The sequence below is a fragment of the Equus asinus genome, chromosome X (genome assembly GCF_041296235.1).
Source record: "Equus asinus isolate D_3611 breed Donkey chromosome X, EquAss-T2T_v2, whole genome shotgun sequence".
Taxonomy (NCBI): domain Eukaryota; kingdom Metazoa; phylum Chordata; class Mammalia; order Perissodactyla; family Equidae; genus Equus; species Equus asinus.
The window spans coordinates 134,744,836-134,765,851 of record NC_091820.1 but is presented as its reverse complement, the minus strand read 5'-3'; the positions used below and the strand labels follow the sequence as shown (position 1 = coordinate 134,765,851).

At 46.0% G+C, this 21,016-nt stretch overlaps 1 protein-coding gene across 7 annotated transcripts in view; it reads left to right on the top strand.

The window, feature by feature from the left end:
- The window catches only part of IDS (iduronate 2-sulfatase), a 58,696-nt gene extending 39,145 nt beyond the window's left edge, over window positions 1-19,551 (top strand). For 3 of the 7 annotated variants that reach the window (XM_070502828.1, XM_070502832.1, XM_070502831.1), the window contains 5 exons: window positions 1,097-1,297; window positions 2,852-3,022; window positions 8,772-8,898; window positions 10,994-11,107; window positions 14,661-19,551. In XM_070502828.1, the coding sequence (XP_070358929.1) occupies window positions 1,097-1,297; window positions 2,852-3,022; window positions 8,772-8,898; window positions 10,994-11,107; window positions 14,661-15,145 (1,098 nt within the window). In that variant the 3' untranslated portion in view covers window positions 15,146-19,551. Of the gene's footprint in view, window positions 1-1,096; window positions 1,298-2,851; window positions 3,023-8,771; window positions 8,899-10,993; window positions 11,168-14,660 lie in introns of all 7 variants that reach the window. The other 4 variants (XM_070502827.1, XM_070502830.1, XM_070502833.1 and 1 more) reach the window with 2 other exon arrangements.
- The last annotated feature ends 1,465 nt before the right edge of the window (window positions 19,552-21,016 follow it).

The window sequence follows — 21,016 nt, the reverse complement described above, 5'->3', positions numbered from 1 at the left end:
AACCTTGCACCCATTACCATTCACTCCCCGTTTCTTCTCAGCCCCTAGTCTGTGGCAACAACTGATCTACTTTCTGTCTTTATGGATTTGCCTGTTCTGGACATTTTTTATAAATGGAGTCATACAATATGTGACCTTTTGTGTCTGGCTTCTTTCACTTAGCATAATGTTTTTGAGGTTCATCCATGTTGTAGCATGGATCACAACTTCATTCTTTTTTATAGCCAAACAGTATTCCACTGTATCGGCATGACATAATTTATTTATCCAGTTGATGGCTGTTTGGATTGTTTCCACTTTTTGGCTACCATAAAAAACCCTGCTATAAACATCTGTGTACAAGTTTTTGTGTGGACTTAAGTTTTCTCTTCTCTTGAGTATAATTGCTAGGTCAAGTGTTTGTTCAGAGTTAGGTTTTTATTTTTGTTGGTGTATACCTGAGAGTGGAATTGCTGGATCCTATAATAGCTCTATGTTTAACTGTTTGTGGAACTGCCAGGGTGTTTTCCAAGGCAACTTCACCATTTTATATTCCAACCAGCGTTGTATGAGGATTCCAGTTTCTCCACGTCCCCGTCAGCACTTGTTATTTTCCATTTATTTAAATTATAGCCGTCCTAGTGAGTGTGAAGTGGTATCTCATTGTGGTTTTGATTTGCGTTTCCTTGGTGACTAATGATGTTAAGCATCTTTACATGTGCTTATTGGCCATTTGTATCTCTTCTCTGGAGAAATATCTATTCAAGTCCTTTGCCCATTTTTCAATTGGCTTCTTTCTGGCTTATTTATTTTTTTATTGTTGAGTTAGAGACAGAGTTTTTTTGATCGTTTGTTTACTTGGGTTTCCTTTAATTAGTTATGACCTGGAGACAGAGGATTAACAGCAAGAATCTAAGTGCTGGTGGATTTCTGGCCCGGGCCTGGAAAAGAAGAAATGCTTCTTTGTTTTAGTTCTGCTTCCTGTGTGCTCGTCCAACCTGAATGACTAATACTTAATGAGCTGGTGATGCGAATGTTAAATCCATTGAGTGTGTAAACTTCACGACTTCTATTTCTTGCATTTAAAAAGCTGACTTTATATGTTTTGTTTTGAAAGACATGTAGGGGGCCAGACGGAGAACTCCATGCCAACCTGCTTTGCCCCGTGGATGTGGCAGATGTGCCTGAGGGCACCTTGCCTGACAAACAGAGCACTGAGGAAGCCATACGCTTGTTGGAAAAGATGAAAACATCTACCAGTCCTTTCTTCCTGGCTGTTGGGTATCATAAACCGCACATCCCCTTCAGATATCCCAAGGTGAAGAGCTAGCTGAGGGCTAATCCAACACAGCCGTGACAGTTGTGTCTTTTGTTAAAGGAGGGATATGTATAGTGAAGTTGGCCACATCCTGCTATCCCTGGTCACGAGGGGTGCCTGATGGTACTAGAGTACTCAGTAGTGTGACGATGGGATTTAGAGATCAAAGCTAGGAAGTAAGCTTAGGACATGTAAGAATCTTGTTGGAAACACTTGGCTTCCCACTTCTTCCACTGGAGTGTTTTATTTCCTTTCCTTGAACTCAGTGAGCAAATGGTGGATTGGATGATGAGATCATCATAGAGAAGTGAGGCAGGGCTGGCCACCAAAGCCTGCAATAAGGGATGGCCCTTAGGACACAATTCCAGGGAAGGTGAAGCCCTTGTCAACAACTGCCTTTTCCTCGGAGCTTGTCAGGTCAGACCCCTTAGACACAGGGCACTTCGTTGCTCATTGGAGCCTTGAATCCTGTGCTTACACGTATATCATTTAGAACATGTAGTCTCTTTTTGAAAAATCTTTTTGAGTTTTCCGTATCTTGTTTTCCCCAGGCCTGAGCATCCCATCCTTTTGACTTCACAAAGAATGCCCCTCACTTGTGATGAGAGTAGAGACCAGAAGGCATGTTCTTTGATGCTGCAATTGTCTTGCTTTGATTGACCCAGGGGATCTTGCCTTCCTAGCAGGAGCTGTCAGCCCCCTTGATGGAATGAGACTCACTTCTCCTGCCTCTTGTGCAGAAAAGAGTTCACCTAGCAGGCCTGACTGCGATCTTTAGACAATGCCTGCTTACAGGATTGGCCCTTGGCTGGCCTCTGGGAACCTGGATCTCGGCAGTTTTCCCACCATTCCCAGAACTGATAAGAGTGGCTCATTCTGCCTAAACTGTCTATGCAAAACCCTGCTTTCAGGCTTGGAGTCTGGAATTTTGTTATGTGCAGGCAGTGGGTGCCTAGGTGACTGGCCCCAGTAAAGACCCTGGGTTTCTGAGGCTTTAACAAACTTCCCTGGTGGCAGCATTTCACACATGCCACACAGCTCGTTGCTGGGGGAATTAAATATATCCTGTGTGATTTCACTGGGAGAGGACTCTGGAAGCTTGTGCTGGTTTCCCCCAGACTTCACCCCATGCGCCTTTTCCCTTTGCCAACTGAGTGTGCTATCCTTTCACTGTCATCACTCAGAGCCATGAGTATGACTGTGTGGTGAGTCCTGTGAACTCTCCCAGTGAATTACCAGACCTGAGGGTAATTCTCTCAGGTCATACCACACCTTTACTTGTTGGAGAGAAGGTGGAGACCAGAACGGGAGGGTGTTGATTTGTATGAGGGAAGATAACCGTCATGTCTGGGTTGTCGGAAACAGAATTTCCATGATTTCTTTACCAGTGGCATCTTGTGAGAGTGACCTAAAGCCTGACTTAGGGAGTGTTTGTGAGCAAACAAATGCATCACAGACTTAGAGAGAAGGCAGTGTAAGTACAGATAGAATCCCAGCCTTGTGCTTTTGCCCAAAGAGTGATAGCATGGTGCCTTTGTCTGCTCTTTCCCCAAGGAATTTCAGAAGTTGTATCCCTTGGAGAACATCACCCTGGCTCCTGATCCCCAGGTCCCTGCTGGCCTCCCTCCTGTGGCCTACAACCCCTGGATGGACATCAGGCAGCGGGAGGATGTCCAAGCCTTAAACCTCAGCATGCCCTATGGCCCAATTCCTGTGGACTTCCAGGTACCAAGGATATATTGGGGAAGTATTAGGCGCTCATGGCATGATATCATTGGTGGCACCACTTATCTCAGTAGACAGTACTCCATCAATGATGTCTCACTAAGAACCTTCTCTGTGTCTGTCTTGTGAAGTGCTGGGATTGGGGGTGGTCTGGAGGAATTTAGGACATGGGCAGTGCTGGGTGGATAAAGAATCTCCTGATGAGTGTCTCTACTTCCAAAGAAGGGGGCGTTTGGACATTGGGTGACTCGTTGGATGTGGGCATGGAGGTGGGGAAGAGGGCTAGGTGACCATCACTAACTCGTGGGGGATGCTGTTTAATCCACGTGACAGTTCATCAGTTACAGGAGGGTGGGCAACTCCCATGTAGCTCAGAATGCTCGGTTTGCTGGTACTTGCAGGTCCCTTCTGTGGGAAAGCCTGCATGGGCACCCATCACTCTCCGGGGGTGGCTTGGTGACCAGGGCCTTGGCGCAGAGGGAGCTGGGGCACCAACATGGCTAGTGCCATCCAGCTGCGATGTCTGGTGTCCCTTTGCCATGATGTGGGGGGTGGAACAGTCACGGAATTAGAATCCTCATACTGACTCATCAGCCACCCTCTCCCTGGAGTACAGAAGACATACTGACCAGTGTTCTTTCCTGAATGTTCCACACGTAGCCCTGTCTTTCTGTTACCATGTGAGTACTCCATCAGGCAGTCTATAGTGGAAGGAGAGGGCAGTGTTTTTAAAGTGTGCTTCCTGGACCACTTGCGTCAGAACCACCAAGAAGGAACTGACTTAGGGAACTGGAAGCCGGCGGTGGGGCTCGGGAAGCTGCATCTCCACAGAACAGAGCTGGTGATTCTGATGCACATGGAAGCTTGAGAACCTCTGCTAGAGGGGATAGTTCAAAACAAAACAAAATATATAGGTATCTCTTGCTGTCCAAACCTCTTTGGCCCCTGAGTTTGGACAGCAGGAGCCTGGGTGGTGGGGGATGTGCATCCCTCACATCTCTTTGATTCCTGAGTTTCAGGTGGCAGTGATGAGTGTTTGGAAGGCAGTGGATTCATCAGTTGGTTCTGTTCCTAATTTCCTGTTGTGGGGGTTCTGAGAGCAAGGTTGCTTGAGTCGCAGCTGCAAGGCTGCACCTGGACATCTTTTTAGTGACAGTCACTTAAAATAACCCTTTGAAGTGGACTGTGTGTCAGGAAGGGTGCTCAGCATTGTATGTGTGCCATCTCCTTTGGTCCCCATGGAAGCCTAGTGAGGTCCCTGCTCTCTCTGTTGTTGAGGTGAGGAAACTAAAGGCAGAGAGGTATGGTGACCCGCCCCACATCACGCAGTTAGTGCCAGAGGGAGCCAGGATTCACCCCCAGAGACATGTAATGCCAAAGCTCTATGGTTTGTTTTGTTGGTTCTAAATAGTCTGGGTTCAAATTCCTGTTCTACCCCATACCAGCTGCACGACCTCTGTCAAGTCATTTTACTTCTCTGAGCCTCAGTTTCCTTATCTGTAAAATGGAAACAAGGCGGAGAAAGGTTTTCTGTCATGACACCCACTTCGGAGGTTTTCAGTGGGGACTACAGCGAACGTGTGAAAGCACCTAGGGCAGTGTCAGCTGCATGGTGAGGGCTCCTTCACATTCTCTTGTTCCCTCCTCACACCCCCATCCATTGGTGGTGTAGCTGCCCAGTTGGATACACAGAGTTGACAGCATGACCCATAGGACCTGCTGGTGTGCTCGTGTGCTGGTCCCTGCGCCACATTCCCCTTGAACTTGGGCCCTGCTCACCATCCTCTTGCAGCTTTGGGTGTCCATGCCCAAGCCCCATCTCACTCTACTCTTGAGCTTCTCATTTCTGTGCCTTCTTCAGCCCGTAGCCCTCTAACTCAGCTCCCTGTGAGCCAGCTACCTCAGGGGGCACACTTGGGAGTTTGTCACCTCCCAGGCCGACTCCTCCTCGGCCACCACCCCAACCACAGTCTCTTCTTACAGCTTCCTTACTCTATGCCTTCCTTCCCCACTCTCCTCCTGGGATCACCAGGGTGTGGATTCCTACTCTCCCTCCATGTCTAGGTCCCCTCTGGGCTTTGCTCCTCCCCAGAATAGCTAAGGCCCCGGGGCAGGTCACTTACTGCCCTCACCAGCCCCTCGGCACAATTGGGCATTTATCCTTGCCCCACCTGCAATACCTTGATCACGGACAGTCCAGCCACCTGCTCTGCTCTCAAGCCCGAGTCCTGAGGTGGGCTGGAGGGAAGCCACGCAGCCAGGAGGTGGAGAAGCACTTACCTGCCCAGCCTCCAGACACGCTGGGAGCTCTCTGCTCAGCTCCCTCTTACCCTCACCACTCTCCTCCAGCCCCTTATGCCCCTCTGACCCGTCTCTCAGTGGATGACCACATTTCCTGTTTCAAAAATGGAGGCTGGTGGACAGCCTGAGGGAGGAGAATGCACAGAATGTATGTGGGTACAGATCCTGGCTGTGCCCCTCGCCAGCTATGTGTCTCTAGGCAAGTCAGTCAACCTGTCTGAGTCTCAGAGTCCTCCCATGTAAGATAGGAATGGTAACACTCACCTTAAATGAAGATTCAAAGGATTGAATGGCACCCAGCAGGTACTTGGTAAACGGGCACTGTTAATAATCTCCCTTATCAGTAGCCAAAATTGTATGTACACGTGTGCTGGGCTCGCAGCCTTCTCCTTAGTCTCAGAAGAAGAACAGCAGGGACTTAACCCCCTCACCAACCTTGTTACCCCTCCTTCCCATCTTTGTGAGCAAAGCCTTCCTCTCTTCCCACTGACTTCCCTCCAGCCTTTACATCTGCTCATGGCCATCCTATCTTCAGAAGTACCGCCTCCCTTGCCCCTGCCTGTTTCTCATCCCTTCCCGCTCCCTCATCTACCCTTCAAGAGAGAATGAGTGAAACATGGTCTGTTCTGGCTGTGTCCATTGCCTCGCTGTCCATTTGTTCTTCATCCACTCTGCGTGGCCTTCTGCCTTCGCGACCCACTAAGAGCTCTCTCACCTAGGGCAGCACTGACCTTGTTGGCCAATAAAATCCCTCCTTGTGGCTCCTGCCCTTCCCTGAGTCCCTGCTGCTTTCTCACTGTTAAGCAGTGCCACCCCTTCTGGAAACGTCTACCTCCTGGGCTTCCTTGCCAGCCCTCCTGCTCCACTCTAGTCCCCATGGCAGGCCCCTCTTTCTGTGTCTGCCACCTAGGAGTGCTACTCCCCAGGGTCAGCCCCAGCGCCCCCACTGTATCCTTTCTGCCCCATCTCTCCAGCCAGGTTCATCTGAACCCTGCCCGCAGATGACTCCCAGAACTACCCCTCCAGCCCCTGCCTTGCTCCTGATTTTCAGACATGTCTGTCTGCTGGGTTGCAAGAGCCATTTCCTGGTCACTGCCCATGGAGACCTCAGCTCTGTAGGCCCCCCTGGGCCATTCCGCCACTCTTGTTCCTTTTCTCCTCCCTCCTCCTCCTTTTGTGCCCCCCATGCCATTGAATTGTGCCGTCAGCTGAACGAGAAACCTAGAGTCACCCTTGGAGTCCTCATCTCCTTCCCCCACCTATTCCCTCTCCTCCCCTGACTCCAGCTCGATCTCCCTAATTCCTCTCGAATCCGTGCTGGCCCCTTGCTCCTTCGGTGCATCTTTCCAGACCACTGCAGTGGGTCTGGGTTTGATTTGTCCTTTCAACAAGTGTCTGTTGAGCACCTCCTACATGCCCTGTGCCCAGCGCTGATCTAGTGCCAGTTTGTCTCAAGCCCCTGGAATCTGCTCTGGGTGGTTGCCGAAAGACTCTTACTCACCTGCAGCCCAGGTTGCATTGACTCCTGGCCTTGAATAACCTCGGGGCCTCCCTTGGCCTCCAGCCCCGGACATCCACTCCTTGGATGGACCCAGCAGGTCTGTATCATCTGGCCCTGACCTGCCTTTTCAGAGTCCTCTCCCACCCCTGACCCTCCCATTTGATTCTCCAGCCACACCGGCCAGCTCACTGACTCCACGCATGTCCTGCTCTGTGGTGACTCCACACCGTTCCACGCACTGCAGCCCCTGCCTAGTGCATCCTACCCCCACTTTTCTGACTGCCAGCACTCTTTTCAAATGCTGACTCCTCTGTGAACCCTTTCCTGATTTCCCCAGGCCGACTTCAGGGCTCATTCTCTGGTGTTGTCCCTGGGCTCCACCAATAACACATGCCTTTTCTTGTCACCATGCCCATGTCCTCACTGGACGGATGGCTCATTGAGGGTGACGACCACGTCTACCTCTTGCCCTATTTCCAGGGGCCAGCATAGGAATGAGGGTGTACCCATGGATAGGACACAGCCATCCTGACAGGTGTGTTTGTCCCCAGGAGGGCCAAACTTCCCCAAATGAGAAGACCTTATCTACCAGAAAGTAGAAATAGGCCAGGTTTGGCATAATCCTTCTAGAAGGTTAGATGGATATTTGTTGTCTTCACCACAAGGGGAGAGCGGTTGAATCTCATGACTGTCCTCACCCTGGCAGTGACAAAAAGAAGCCAGTGGGTCTAGCTGATAAGACCGGCTGGGCCCACAGTGGAAGCTGGGGCTGGTCTGATGGGTCAGCAGCTCCCTTGCTTCTCGCCCTTGGTGGGGTGGAGGATTGAGTCATCTTTTCTTTAATATTTGTGAACAAGGCTGGGAGAGAGTCAGCTCAGAAGGGGCCGTGGCTCTTTTACTCAGTGCTTAGCCTGGCTGCTCCTGAAGTCCCTCTGGTGTTTAGGGACCATGGAGGGTGCGCTGCTCTCTGGTCCCTCCATTGCTCTTCTCCTGCCTGCTGGGAGTTTGTTAGAAATGAGCCTCATGTGACAGCCACAGTTTGTGAGGATAAGCAGTTGCTGTCTTCTGGTGAGTTAGACAGTGGTCAGAGGAAAGGCCCACCCACGGCCGTTGCTATGGGTTGAATTGTGTCCCTCAGAAAGATACATTGAAGGCCTGACCCCCACTACCTCAGAATGTGACCTTATTGGGAAATAGGGTCATCGCAGATGTAACTGTTAAGGTGAAGTGGTCCTGGAGTAGGGTGTTCCCTAATCCAATATGCCAGGTGTCCTTATGAGAAGACAACAGAGACACAGGAAGAACTCTAGGTGAAGACGGAGGCAGAGAGTGGAGAACTGCAAGCCAAGGGACGCCAAGGATTGCAGCCACCACCAGAAGCTAGGGAGAGGCAAGAGCCTCCCCTAGAGCCTTCAGAGAGAGCCTGGCCCTGCCGACACCTAGATTTCAGACTCCTGGCCTCCAGAGCTGGGAGATGATACATTTCTGGTGTTTTAAGCCCCCCAGTTTATCATACATTGTTACAACAGCCCCAGGAAATGAAGACAGCTGTGTGGTATCTTTGATGTGATCCTCAGCAGGGTTTGGAGGGAGTGAGAGATCACTTTCTATATACATGGTCAACTCCTGGGACCAGTAAGAATGTGTGAAGGAGACAGAAAGGAATAATAAGCAGCACATCCATCCACTGTGATCTGTGCCCTGAAGTGAAAGCTGATTTGCTTAGAAAAGAATCTTCCTTTTTGACCTGCAGATTTCGCTGTGACTTTATGGGCAAGGGCAGGCAGATGGTAGGGAAACGAGTGTGGTGTTTTGGCTGAGAAAATCATCAAGAGCCTCAGTGGACGGGGGGCTTGGGAGGGATGTTCAGACGAACACTGTGTCTGTGTATGCCGCAGTACTTTAAATCATAGTCACTCTCCTTACTTATTTTGTTAAAATTTGCAGCGGAAAATCCGACAGAGCTACTTTGCCTCTGTTTCGTATTTGGATACACAGGTTGGCCGCCTTTTGAGTGCTTTGGATGATCTTCAGCTGGCCAACAGCACCATCATTGCATTTACCTCAGATCATGGTAAGCATTTTGAAATGTCCTGGTGAGTTACTCAAAGTATCTGAACTTTTCTGTGAAATGTGCTTTTCTAGATTGCCTTTAAACATAGGTGTGTTCTCTTTTGGGAATCAGTGGTACCCCAAGTCTGGGGTCTTAGGGTACTTTTATGACCACCTGTTAGTCCTGGGACCTCTCTCCATGGAGGCAGGACCTCTTTGGGTCAAGGAAGCATCTTGGATGCTCACGTGGTAGAGGTGGGTGGGTAGGGGACCTTGTAGCAACCTTTTTTATTTCTTGGTGAACTCAGCAGGAGCCCTCCTTTGGTGTGGGGAGCCCTTTTAACCCCTATTTCTAACATAAAGCATTGGAGGACTTTTAGTTTGCTTTAGGTGGATCCAGAACAATCCTGACAGTACCCAGCAAGGCTGTCAGACCTGGCTTTCCCTCCATCACTCGTCCTGCTGTCCTCTCTGCCAAGATCCTGGGGTTTGCAGCTCTTTGTCTCCTCTAAGGCAGTTTTCTACTTTTTCCAAAAGTGGGGACATCTTTTCTTAAAAAAAATTCTTTTTAATTTGTAGAATTTTAAACATGCCAAAGAGTAGAGGACAAACAACAACCTTCCCCCAGTCTCCATCTCACTGTTCCCCAGTTATCGACTCATGGCACTTGTTCGGCTCATCCCCACCCACTTCCCCAACCCTGAATTGTTTTGAATTAAATTTCAGGTTGCTCAGTTTTCTAAACAGTATCTCTAAAAAAATTGGCTCTTTTGAGGTATAACCATACTACCATTATCATATGTAGAAATAGGAAACAATTCTTTAATATCATCAAATATGAAATGGGGCGATATTAGATCATAACATGCACTCAATGTAAAAAGAAGAAGGTATACTGACTATATCCCGTAGGGCCAGAGCACTCAGCCCTTTTATCCCACCTGCCCAGAGCTAACAGATGCTGACAGTCAGGGGCCCTCTGCCAACCTTGGCTATGCACATCCAGGTGGCTGCATGTCATGTGTGTGTACGTGTGTAATAGAGAGTCATGGCACAGGTAGGATTGATTGTGCTATTTTGTTCCCTGGTTTGTTTTTCCCACTTAGCAACGTCATAGACAATTCTTCGTGTCATTTCTCACAGGCCTACTTTACGCTTTGTAAAGGCCCATTTTATATGGAGGTGTCATAATTTTTCACTGTTTCCCCAGTGACCTGCCATCTGCTTCCGACTCCTCTTCTGTGCCTAGTTTCCTCTTCCAGTGCTAACACAGTCCACTGTGCCCCGTGAAGACAAGGCCCCCTCAGGAGCTCTCTTTGCTCTGAGGCAGCCGCAGATGGTTAGAAATGGCCCTTCTCAAAGGGCCCTCCCAGGACTTCCTACAGCCAAACTCCAGAGCCTTCTCCAGTCCATACATGGAAGCTTTTGGTGGCTTTGGTTATTTTGTAACACGAAATACTCAGTGTACAATCTCTGTCTTTTATGTTTTTTATATCAAAAAGAGTGCTCAAACTTACAAAGATTGGAAATTTCCAACTTGGAGTATTCAAGCTATCTTTTGCAAGAGATATTTTAAGTCAAGGGTAAGGGTTATTTTTAATCAAGATGAAGGATCTGGAATCAAAGTTATGTTCTTTTAGTCTCTAGTACGTCTTACAAATTGGATGAGACATCCTGGTGGCACACATCCAAAAGCGAAAACTTGAGCTGTGAGACTTGAGTCAAGAGATAAGCAGGCACAGGACAGGGCAATGGTGACAGTATGGCTGTTGGGGCCCCCTCCCAGTCAAGAATGAGCCTGTCTTAGCAGGGGAGACAGGTCTGTGTGGGGGACACTGGTGCATGTTGCTAGTTGCTTGCTAAAAGAATATATGTTACATTGGGAATTTAATATTCTTTTGCTTTTAAGGTTTCCTCATTCAAGACAAATGTCTAACTTCAAATAAAGCAATGTTCAGGTGAAGTCATCCTTTCTGTGGTGATTCTAGAGGAATTTCTTTCTTCTAGATGATGAGTTTTTGCTTCCTCTGATTTTTACAACAGGAAGTGGTGTCTAAAATGAACAAGCTGCAATGTAATTATTCATTTTCTGCCATTCTGTGCTTTTCATGAACCAGGGTGGGCCCTAGGTGAACATGGAGAATGGGCCAAATACAGCAATTTTGATGTCACTACCCGCGTGCCCCTGATGTTCTATGTCCCGGGCAGAACGGCTCCGTTTCCAGATGCAGGCGAGAAGCTTTTCTCTTACATTGACCCTTTTGATCCCCTCTCGGAAGTCATGGAGCCAGGTATACATATGCCGAAGTGTTATTGCTTGACAGTAATAGCCCCTTTAGTTTATATAAACCACCTTATCGAATCATAGCCGGGGGTTTACCTAGCCCACCCTCCTGCCCGGGGTGGGCATTCCTGCTCATGTTTCCTGAGCATCTCCCATGCTCTGGGTCAGGGAGGAGTGGCAGGGCCAGAGCCAACAAGTATGGCCCCTGTCCATGAGGAGCCTTAGAAGGGCAAGAGGGACAGAGAAGCAGGTGGCATCCCCAGGATGGGGAGGGCTATCGTAGAGATGACAACACTGTGCTCTGGAGCTCAGAGGAAGCGGATGCTAGGGGCCTGCCCCCGCTACAGATGAGCAGAACTCCACTACCTGCACATCCTGGCAAGGACTCAGCCCTTTGTGAGGGAGACATTTGCCATTTTGGCAGCTCATCAATCTAGTGAAGCACTAGGTCTGTAAAATCTACCAGGTGGTTCTGCTTCTGCCCTCCCCAACAGTCAAGGGCGAGTTAACTTTGACTTCCACCTGCCAGTCCTGCCAAGCTTTGAAAACACCACCACGAAGCTTGTCTTCACTAAGCTGAGCTCTGCAGTCCTCTAGCTGTCCCTCTCAAGGTCGTATGAGACCCCTGGTTATCCTGCTGTCTGTCTTCCAAAGCGCTCCAGTTTGAGAAAGTACTGCCAGAAATGTCCCTTGGGGAAAATCACCCCTCTCTGCCACATAGGGCAACCTTTGTGGGTTCTTTGTGAGTTGTTTCCTGGCTGGATCTGCTCGGTGCAGAGACGAGTCAAGTCCTTCAGGTGATGTTTGCTCTTTTGGGAGTGCTTGTTAACTATGAATTCTGCTAACGCACATTGTCCCCTTTCTGGGCTTCTGCATTTAATCCATCTTTAACATCTAAATCTTGCACTTTTTATTGATTCCTGTTTAAATTTTTCTTGATTTTGGACCATCATTCAGGCCTTTCTGGATCTTTCCAAGTTTGCTTTACACTACCCAATTTTATTTTCTTCACATTTAATTTTTGCATGTTGCATGCTCTTCCTTCACGTCATTGATAAAAAGGTTAAACGTTTCAAGGCGTGATTATAGCCCTTTGTTTACTTGGAGAAATTTTCTGACAGGTTGAGAATCTTTTTTTAAATCTTTTGTTAGGGGGTGTTCAGCAAGTTATAAATTTATGTGTCTGCACTGTCATCCAGTTTAGTTCCAAAGTTTTTCTGTAGCCTGTATCTCTTCCTTGAACTTTGGACTTGGATTTCCAGCAGCCTGTCCCACTTGGCCAGTCTAACATGCCCAACACTGAACTTCTGACCTTTCATCTTAAGCTTTTCCTTTGACACTCTTCCCCTTCTCAGGAAATAACAATAGTCGCTCAGGCCAAAAAATTGTGGAGTCATCTCGGCCCCTGTCTTTCTCTCGTACTCCATATGTGATATGCACTCTGTCAGCAGGTCTGTCACTCTCTATTCAGAATCTGTCCATACTACTTCTCACCACCTCTCTGCCCACCACCAACCACTGCTGCCATCTCTTGCTGGATTACTGCCAGAGCTTGCTAGATCTCCTTGCTTGTGCCCTTGATCCCCTACAGTTTTTTAGCACAGTAGCTAAACCGATCCTGTTAAAACCTGAGTCAGGTCATGTCACAACCCTGCTCTCGAGCCTCCTATGCTCCTGTCTCACTCTGAGCAAAAGTCCTTACAGTGGCCGACAAGGCCTCACATGATCTGGTCCCCTCTCATGTCCCTGACCTCATCTTTTTACAAGCATCCAAGCCAGCTGTCTTGTGCAACAGCCCACAGTCGGGATTTGTCTGATTGCTTCTTCATGACTAGATTCAGGGTGAACCTTTTCTTTTCGGTGAGGAAGATTTGCCCCGTGCTAACATCCATGCCCATCTTCCTCCATTCTGTATGTGGGATGCCACCACAGCATAGCTTGATGAGTGTGTATAGGTCAGCACCAGGATCTGACCCCATGAACCCCAAGCTGCCGAAGCAGAGCATGCCAACTTAACTACTACACTACCAGGCCAGCCCCAAGGGTAAACATTTTTGACACATACACAACATGTGAGGTTGTATACTCCCATTGTATCACACTGGGGGCACTTCATGGTGGCCTGTGCCATTATTACTGATGCCAAGTTTGGTCACCTGGTTAAGGTGGTCATGTCATCCAGGCCTGCCTTTGTAAAGAAGGTATCACCTTTACAAAAAGGTATCTTCTTTTCTCTTACTTATAAATCAAATGTATAGGAAATAAAATTGGGCAGTATAAAGCAAACTCTTAAAGATCCAGAAAGGCCAGAACAATGGTCCAAAGCCAAGATAAATTTTAATAGGAATCAATATATGTGCAAGATTTAGACTTTAAAGAGGGATCAACCACAATGAGATATAATTTCATACTCATTAGGATGGCTATTATCCAACAGAAAACAACAGTGCTGGTGAGGGTATGGAGAAATTGGAACCGTCAGACATTGCTGGTGGGAATGTAAAATGGTGCAGCCACTGTGGAAACCGGTTTGGTGGTTCCTCCAAAAGTTCACCATAGGATTACCGTGTGACTCAGCAATTCCACTCCTAGGTATATATCCCACAGAATTAAAAACAAGTATTCAAACAAAAACTTGTAGATGAATGTTCATAGCGTTATTCACAATAGCCAAAAGGTGGAAGTGTCCATTGACAGAAGAATGGATAAGCAAAATGTGGTAGAGACATACAATAAATATTATTCAGCCTTAAAAAGGAAGGAAATTCTGGCACATGCTACAACATGGATGAACCTTGAAGACATTGTGCTAAGTGAAAAAAGCCAGTCACAAAAGAACAAATACTGTGTGATTCCACTTGTATGAGGTCCTTGGAGTAGTCAAATTCATAGAGACAGAAAGTAGAATGGTGGGTGCCAGGGGCTGGAAGAAGGAGGAAATGGGGAGTTGTTGGTTAATGGGATCAGAGTTTCAATTGTGCAAGATGAAAAGATTTCTGGAGATGGATAGTGGTGGTGGTTGTACACAGTGTACGTAATGCCCCTGAACTGTATGCTCAAAAGTGCTTAGGACGGGAAATTTGATGTCGTTTGTATTTTACCACAATAAAAAAGGAGATGGATCAAATGCAGACGTCCAGAAAGGAGTAATCTGCAGGGTGATACCATGAGACTCAGAATATACTGTTCCTCAACAGACTTTTACCCAGTGGTTTGGGTCTCCATTGATGATCCTTGCCTGAATCAGTTAGACACTGGTGGTTCCAAAATTCAGATAGGTTTTAAAAGTTCCAAGAGGCCGAGGGCATCTTCATTTTGCATCCTGCTATTGGGTGAGGTACTGAGTTAGTGTCGTTCCTAAAATTATTGTGCTAAAACATAAATGTTGTAAAAGAAAAGAAGACAATGCATGGAGCCCACCTGGGCCCCTTTATTCATCCTGCCTGGCTGCAGCCATCTTCGTAATGTAACCCATTCTGCCGGGTTGCTTCCTCCTTCAGGCCGGCAAGCCTTGGACCTCGTGGAGCTTCTCTCTCTCTTCCCCACGCTTGCAGGACTTGCGGGACTGCACGTTCCACCTCGCTGCCCTAGTCCTTCATTTCACGTTGAGCTGTGCCGAGAAGGCCAAAACCTTCTGAAGTATTTTCGATTCGGAAAGGGGACCCATGACTCGGAAGAGGACCCATACTTTCATGCTAATCCCCGTGAGTTGATTGCCTATAGCCAGTACCCCCGGCCTGCAGACTCCCCTCAGTGGAATTCTGACAAGCCGAGTTTGAAAGATATAAAGGTCATGGGCTATTCCATACGCACAATAGACTATAGGTATACTGTGTGGGTTAGCTTCAATCCCGATGAATTTCTGGCTAACTTTTCTGACGTCCATGCAGGGGAACTGTATCTTGTAGATTCGGACCCTTTGCAGGATCACAACATGTATAATGACACCCAAGGTGGAGACCTTCCCCTTTCATTGATGCCTTGAGTTTTGCCAACCACAGAGGGCGTATATGATGCATTCCCTTCCAGCTGGTGAGAGAAGGAGTTAGAGCTAGTTATTTTGTAATTACTCATAATATTGGAGGTAACCTGAGGGGTAGGCAATCAAAACATGTATCAGCAATTTGGCCTGAGAATATGTAATGGCCAAACCTTCTGATTTCATCTTTATTGCTTTCTAGTTGGTGATTGGACTGGGGCTAGGCTGAACCTTTCTTTCCATTTTTTTTTTCGTTTAACAGCCGTAGAGTGAATAAGTCATTGAATGAATAAGTACCAAGTTAGCAAACTAAAATTGTCATAACTGAACCTAACACTATACTCAAGAAATACTTAGTGAAATTTAGTGCATTTCAAAAAGCAACCATGTATCAAATTCGGTTCAACACTAAGTTCCTGGCTCTTTTGTTTATAATTTAATAATATATCTTATTTAGCCCAATATGTTCAAAATATTATGTCAACATCTAATCCAGGTTTCTTTTTAAAGTTAATAATGTTAGATGCCAAGGCCTTAAAGTCTATCTTCAATTTTTCTAAGATCGCAAATTTTCAAATCCAAAGATAAAATATACATGAAGTGATTAATGTGGAATTTCTACATCAAATAATAAATAATGCTCAGTAAACTAGAGGCATGAGATGTATGGGAAGTTCAGTTAAAAATTTTCAGAGACTTTTGGGCGCAAGTAATAATTTGTGAGCAAATAATTTGACCCTTGAACCCAAAGGCCATCTCTTAAAAGGCACTGTTACTCATAATGGAAAACATTTAAAGGCCTAACTGTACCCATGAACTGAGTCCCTCAGAACCGTATTAGTGTTTCTACCTCTTTAGGGATGGTTGGTTGCAAACACCCGTTTATCCCGGAGGCAGGAAATACTCTTAATTGCTGATTAAAGATGACATTAATTTATTAAATTATAAATTATTTTGAGAGTTGTGAACACTTTTTATTAGCATAATATTAGGTAATTTCAAATCCCCCAGAATGTAGTTCTGTGTTTCCTAAATATAAAAGTAACCAGAAAGGCGGGTGATAGTAGTAAGCTTAGCCTATGTCATTTTTAAAAAGATGGAATATTCACAACTCATATTTACAACATGTTGAAGCCAATCTATTATCAGTAGTCATCAGAAGAGTCAGGCACTTTCTAAATAAACGTCTGATGTAGTCCTTTATCAAAGTGAATAACTTTTAGTAATTCTTTCTTTACAAGTGCGGCTTCAGTGTTTAAAGGTAAATGTGAAACAAAATACAGCAAATTAGGTTGTTACTGCAACATATTGTAACCAAAAAGGCAAGATATTATGTTAAAATATTAAAAGGTTACTTCAAACCAGTAAAATTTCAAATACTGATTTTTTTTTTTTTACTAACTAGCCTATAGTAGAGTTATATATGGTAACACAATGACCTAAGCAATTAAGTGACTTAGTGTTCTGGCAGCGACAATTTCTACTTGAGGACTGAAGTGCCCCATTCATCTCTCCGATCCTGAAGCTCGTCTCTTTTCTGGAATCCTCAGCTTTTGGAAAGTTTCCCTCATCCTTTTCTTTCTCCTTCTTCATCGCTCTCCACACTTCTACTAAGAATTTTACAATCCTGTCTCAATTCCTCATGACGTATTGTCAGTGGATTTAGCATTATCTCCTACCCCACAGCTGCGAGTTTTAACACAGGCTTTTATTTCACATCCATTTGTTGTCCCTGGTTGGCCACAATATGTACACCTCATCATTTTTTCTCGCTTTATTTCTTGAAGCATAATTTTAGTATCCAAAATCTCCACATTCTGCTCTTGCTGAAGTCGTAAGCTGAACTGTGCCAGGATAGTGAAGTGCCCCTGCAGTGGATGCAGCGCCCCTGCAGTGTACCTGGAGGTGGCTGCAGCATCACTGATGTGGATTCAGTGTCCTTGAAGGTGGATGCAGTGCCCCTGCATTTGTTGCAGGGGCTATGCATGGCGACACGCTCATCGGATGTGCAGCTGCCATTTTGGCAGTAATTCACCTGTGGGGCCGAAGCCACCTCCGGTTCTGGGTCTACCTGGGGCGCTTTTGCATGTCAGTCTGTCTCCACTGGAAGTGCTTCTGTCTCATCTTTTCTACGTGAGGGCATAGCCCCAGTGCTTCAGCTCTCCTTAGGGTTTAGTTTTCCTTGGCCTCCCTTTAAGAATCTCTCCTTTACAAGTGAATTCTGCATTGCGTGTACAGTGGCATGGTCTTCTTATGGGTTATGGTTGCTTTCTGTGCTTTTGACACTGAACTCAATTGAGAGCCACTTTTTATTTCTTTTTGCACGTCTCCACCACACAGTGGGGTGAGCAGCCTCTTTCTGGTTTTCGGATATCACAGCTTGCCACATTCCTTATTTTGACTTGGCTTAGAGAAACCACATTTTTGTTGCTTCATATACCTTTTCTCCAATCCCTCTGAGCTGCACATGTTTTATTAATGCTTCTCCAGTCACTTTATTTGTAGAAATCCCCACTGCATTTGAGCAGGGGTTCTTTTATACAGTTTAGTTGAAACCAGAACTAGTGATCCCAGAAATTTTGATTGGCCCTAATTCAGCGGCTCATAAACATGAGGGTGCACCAGAACCACCTGAAAGGCTTGTTAAAACCCAGTGTGCTGGGCCCTGCCTGCAGAGGTTCTGATTCAGTGCATCTGGGGTGGGGCCTGAGAATTTGCATTTCTTAAAAATCACACTGCTCCTCCAAAGGGAGCACTTTGAGAACCACTGCCCCAGGTGTGCGCTGCCCAGTAGCCACTAGGCACATGTGACTTTAAATTTAAGTTAATTAAAATGAAACAAACATTTCAGAAGCAGAATCTCAGTTGCGCTTGCCATATTTCAAGTGCTTGATAGCCACATGTGGTTAGCGGCTACCGCATTGGACAGCACAGATCTAGAACCTTTCCATCATGGCAGAAAGTTGATTGAATGGAGGAGCCCTAGATTAACTCTGAATTTGAGCTGGATCCACCTGGCTGTTGGCAAGGTCCTCCTGTGGGTTGATCCGCTACCCCGTGTTTGCCTGCAAGGAATTGTCTGGAGGTGACTGAAGTGTGTTTGGTTTAAGTGTAGTGTAAGGAGTTCACCCTGGCAACCGGCCTCTTCCTCTCCACTCTCATCACCATCAGCCCAGCCCTTCACACCTCCTTCCCAAGTAGTTGACCTCTCCCTCCTCTTTCCTCCCTTGCCCCTAAAGAATCCATGTGTCTTCCTGAAATCCCTCTTTGAACCTGCCCTTTGAGAACACCGTTAGTGCCTACTTCTGGGTCTACACAGACCTCCGCTGAGCAGTCAGAGTCTTCCCTGACTCCACGAAGCCCCTTTCCTCGGCTGACCAGTTTACGTACTGGTCCCTGACTCTCCCTTGCCAATCCCTACCTCCCTGCCCACCCCTAGGTTCTTCCCTCCTCCCTTCACCATCCATTCGTGACCATTCTTCACACCCCACTCCCATGCCCCCAGTTCCAAGAGGCTGGGGTTTGTGACTCTCTAGCTTGTACCACGGGATGAAATGAACCTCGCTAAAGACTCTTGTGGTGACCTTACTGAAAAGAGGTATTTTTTCTGATTGTGAAATTAATGTGTTAATTATAGAAAGGTTGGAAAACACATGTAATAAAAAGTAAGAAAATGCATCAGGATTTTACCCTAAGTCACTTAATATCTTGTCTTTTGGGGAGTATGAAGTTCTCACATTGTGACCATGCTATGTGCTTTATCGTGCAATTTTATATTCTCATTTTTTCACTAAGTGTAACATGTGGTTATTACAAATTTTTGCAAAGATAGTTTATATTGGTGGTAATATATTTTATTGTGTAGTTTTATCATAATTTACTTAACCTTATCTCAATTATTGGAAATTTGGTTTATTTCCAGATTTTTGGTATTACAAATAATCCTGTGATGAATAACCTTGTGAATAAAATGTTCTTATGTGTTTCACATTACCCACTTAGGATAGTCTCTCAGTGCCAGATTGTCAAAAGCATCTCCATTTTCCTCTTCTCACGACTCTCCTACTACCTTAGGATAGTAAAACTAAAAATAAAGCAAACAAGGACACAAATAATAAAAACCGTAGAACCAAACAAAACGAAAAACCCCAACCCCCGTGATAATAGATGAAAGTGGTATCCTGTTTTAGCGTCAAATTCTTTGCTTGTTAGTGACTTTGATCGTTGTTCTTTCTGTATGATTGCTGGGCATTTGTATTTCCAGTTGTGTGAATTTGCCTTCACATTTTGGTTATGGGTTTCACTTTTTTAAGTAATCAAACAAATCGCTCTTTTCCTTTGTGATTTTTTTTCCTGTTAAACATGGAGACCCCTCCCAATCTGGAGATTGAATAAATATGCATTTTCCTTTGGTTTTTTGTGGTTTGGTTTTATACATAATCTACCCTGTCTTTCCACCCCATTAACAGAGAAATATATGTTCATTGTGTAAAATTTGGAAAATGGTGCGGGTGAAAAGAAGCCTACCCTCCAGAATATAGCCACTGTTGACATTTGCACATTTCCTCTCTTTTTCCTTCCCACATGCATGTGCGCAGATATGGACATTTTTATCTTTACAAAGCTAAAGTCTACCACATAGAGTCCCGTGTCCTGCTCTTTTTGATCTAAAATAATGTTAGCGTCGTTTTTCATGTCATTGACAGTTCTTGGTGACCTTTGTAATGACTGTACCACCTTTCCTACATTAATCTTTTTTTTACTGAAATTCTCAAATTTTAGAATGCATTTTTTAAAATTGTGGTAAAATACACATAACAAAATTTACTGTTTTAACCATTATTAAGTATGCAGTTATGTGGCATTAAATACATTCACATTACATCACCTCCATCCATCCACAGAACTCTTTTCTTCTTGCAAAACTGAAACTCTGTCCCCGTGAAACAACAACTCCCTATCCTTCCGCTCCCTCCTAGCCCCTGGTAGTCACCATTCAACTTTCTGTACCTAGGAGTTTCATTACTCTAGGGACCTCATATAAGTGGAATTGTACAGTATTTGTCCTTTTGTGTCTGGCTGCTTTCATTTAGAATAATATCCTCAAGGTTCATCCATGTTGTAGCCCGTGTCAGAATTTCCTTCCTTTTTAAGGCTGAATAATATTCCATAGTATGGATGGACCACATTTCATTTATCCATTCGTCCTTGATGGACATGAGTTGTTTCTACCTTTTGGCTATTACAAATAATGCTGCTGTGAACATGAGTGTGCAAATATCTGTTTGAGTCTCTGCTTTTAATTCTTTTGGATATATACCCAGCCTACATTCATCTTTAATCACTTAAAAATGTTGGAGTGTGTGCTGAGAGACGAGCAAGGTGACTCTGGAGGAGCCTTATCTTGGCTGCAGAAAGCAAGATTTCTCTGAATGATGGCAGGGGGCTGGCTCTTCTCCGTCTCAGGCCAACCTCACCGATGCCTGCAAGGTTTCCAGCTGTCATACCTCACTGTGTGAGGGGCTTTCGGTATAAATTCCCAAATGGGGCTCATCCCCTTTTCCTTGCCCAAGTCTGGCCTGCAGGTTTTAGCTTCTCTGAGGAATCTCTTGAATTCTGGCCTGGGACCCAGTGTTGAACTAGAGCCCAGCTGCCCCCTTTGGCCTCTGCCCATTGTCTCTTTTGGCCTTAGGTATCGCCCATTGTGGTTGAGACTGCTGTCAGCCTACTCCCCTCCCGCCCCAATGTGCTTGCTGTCCCCTTGGCTCTCACAGGCAGTCTCTCTCTTCTGCACATGAGAACTTGAAGCTGAGAGGGCCGTCACTAGTCAGTGCCCTCAGATCACGTGTAGTGTTGCCATGATGGATAAGAGTCCTC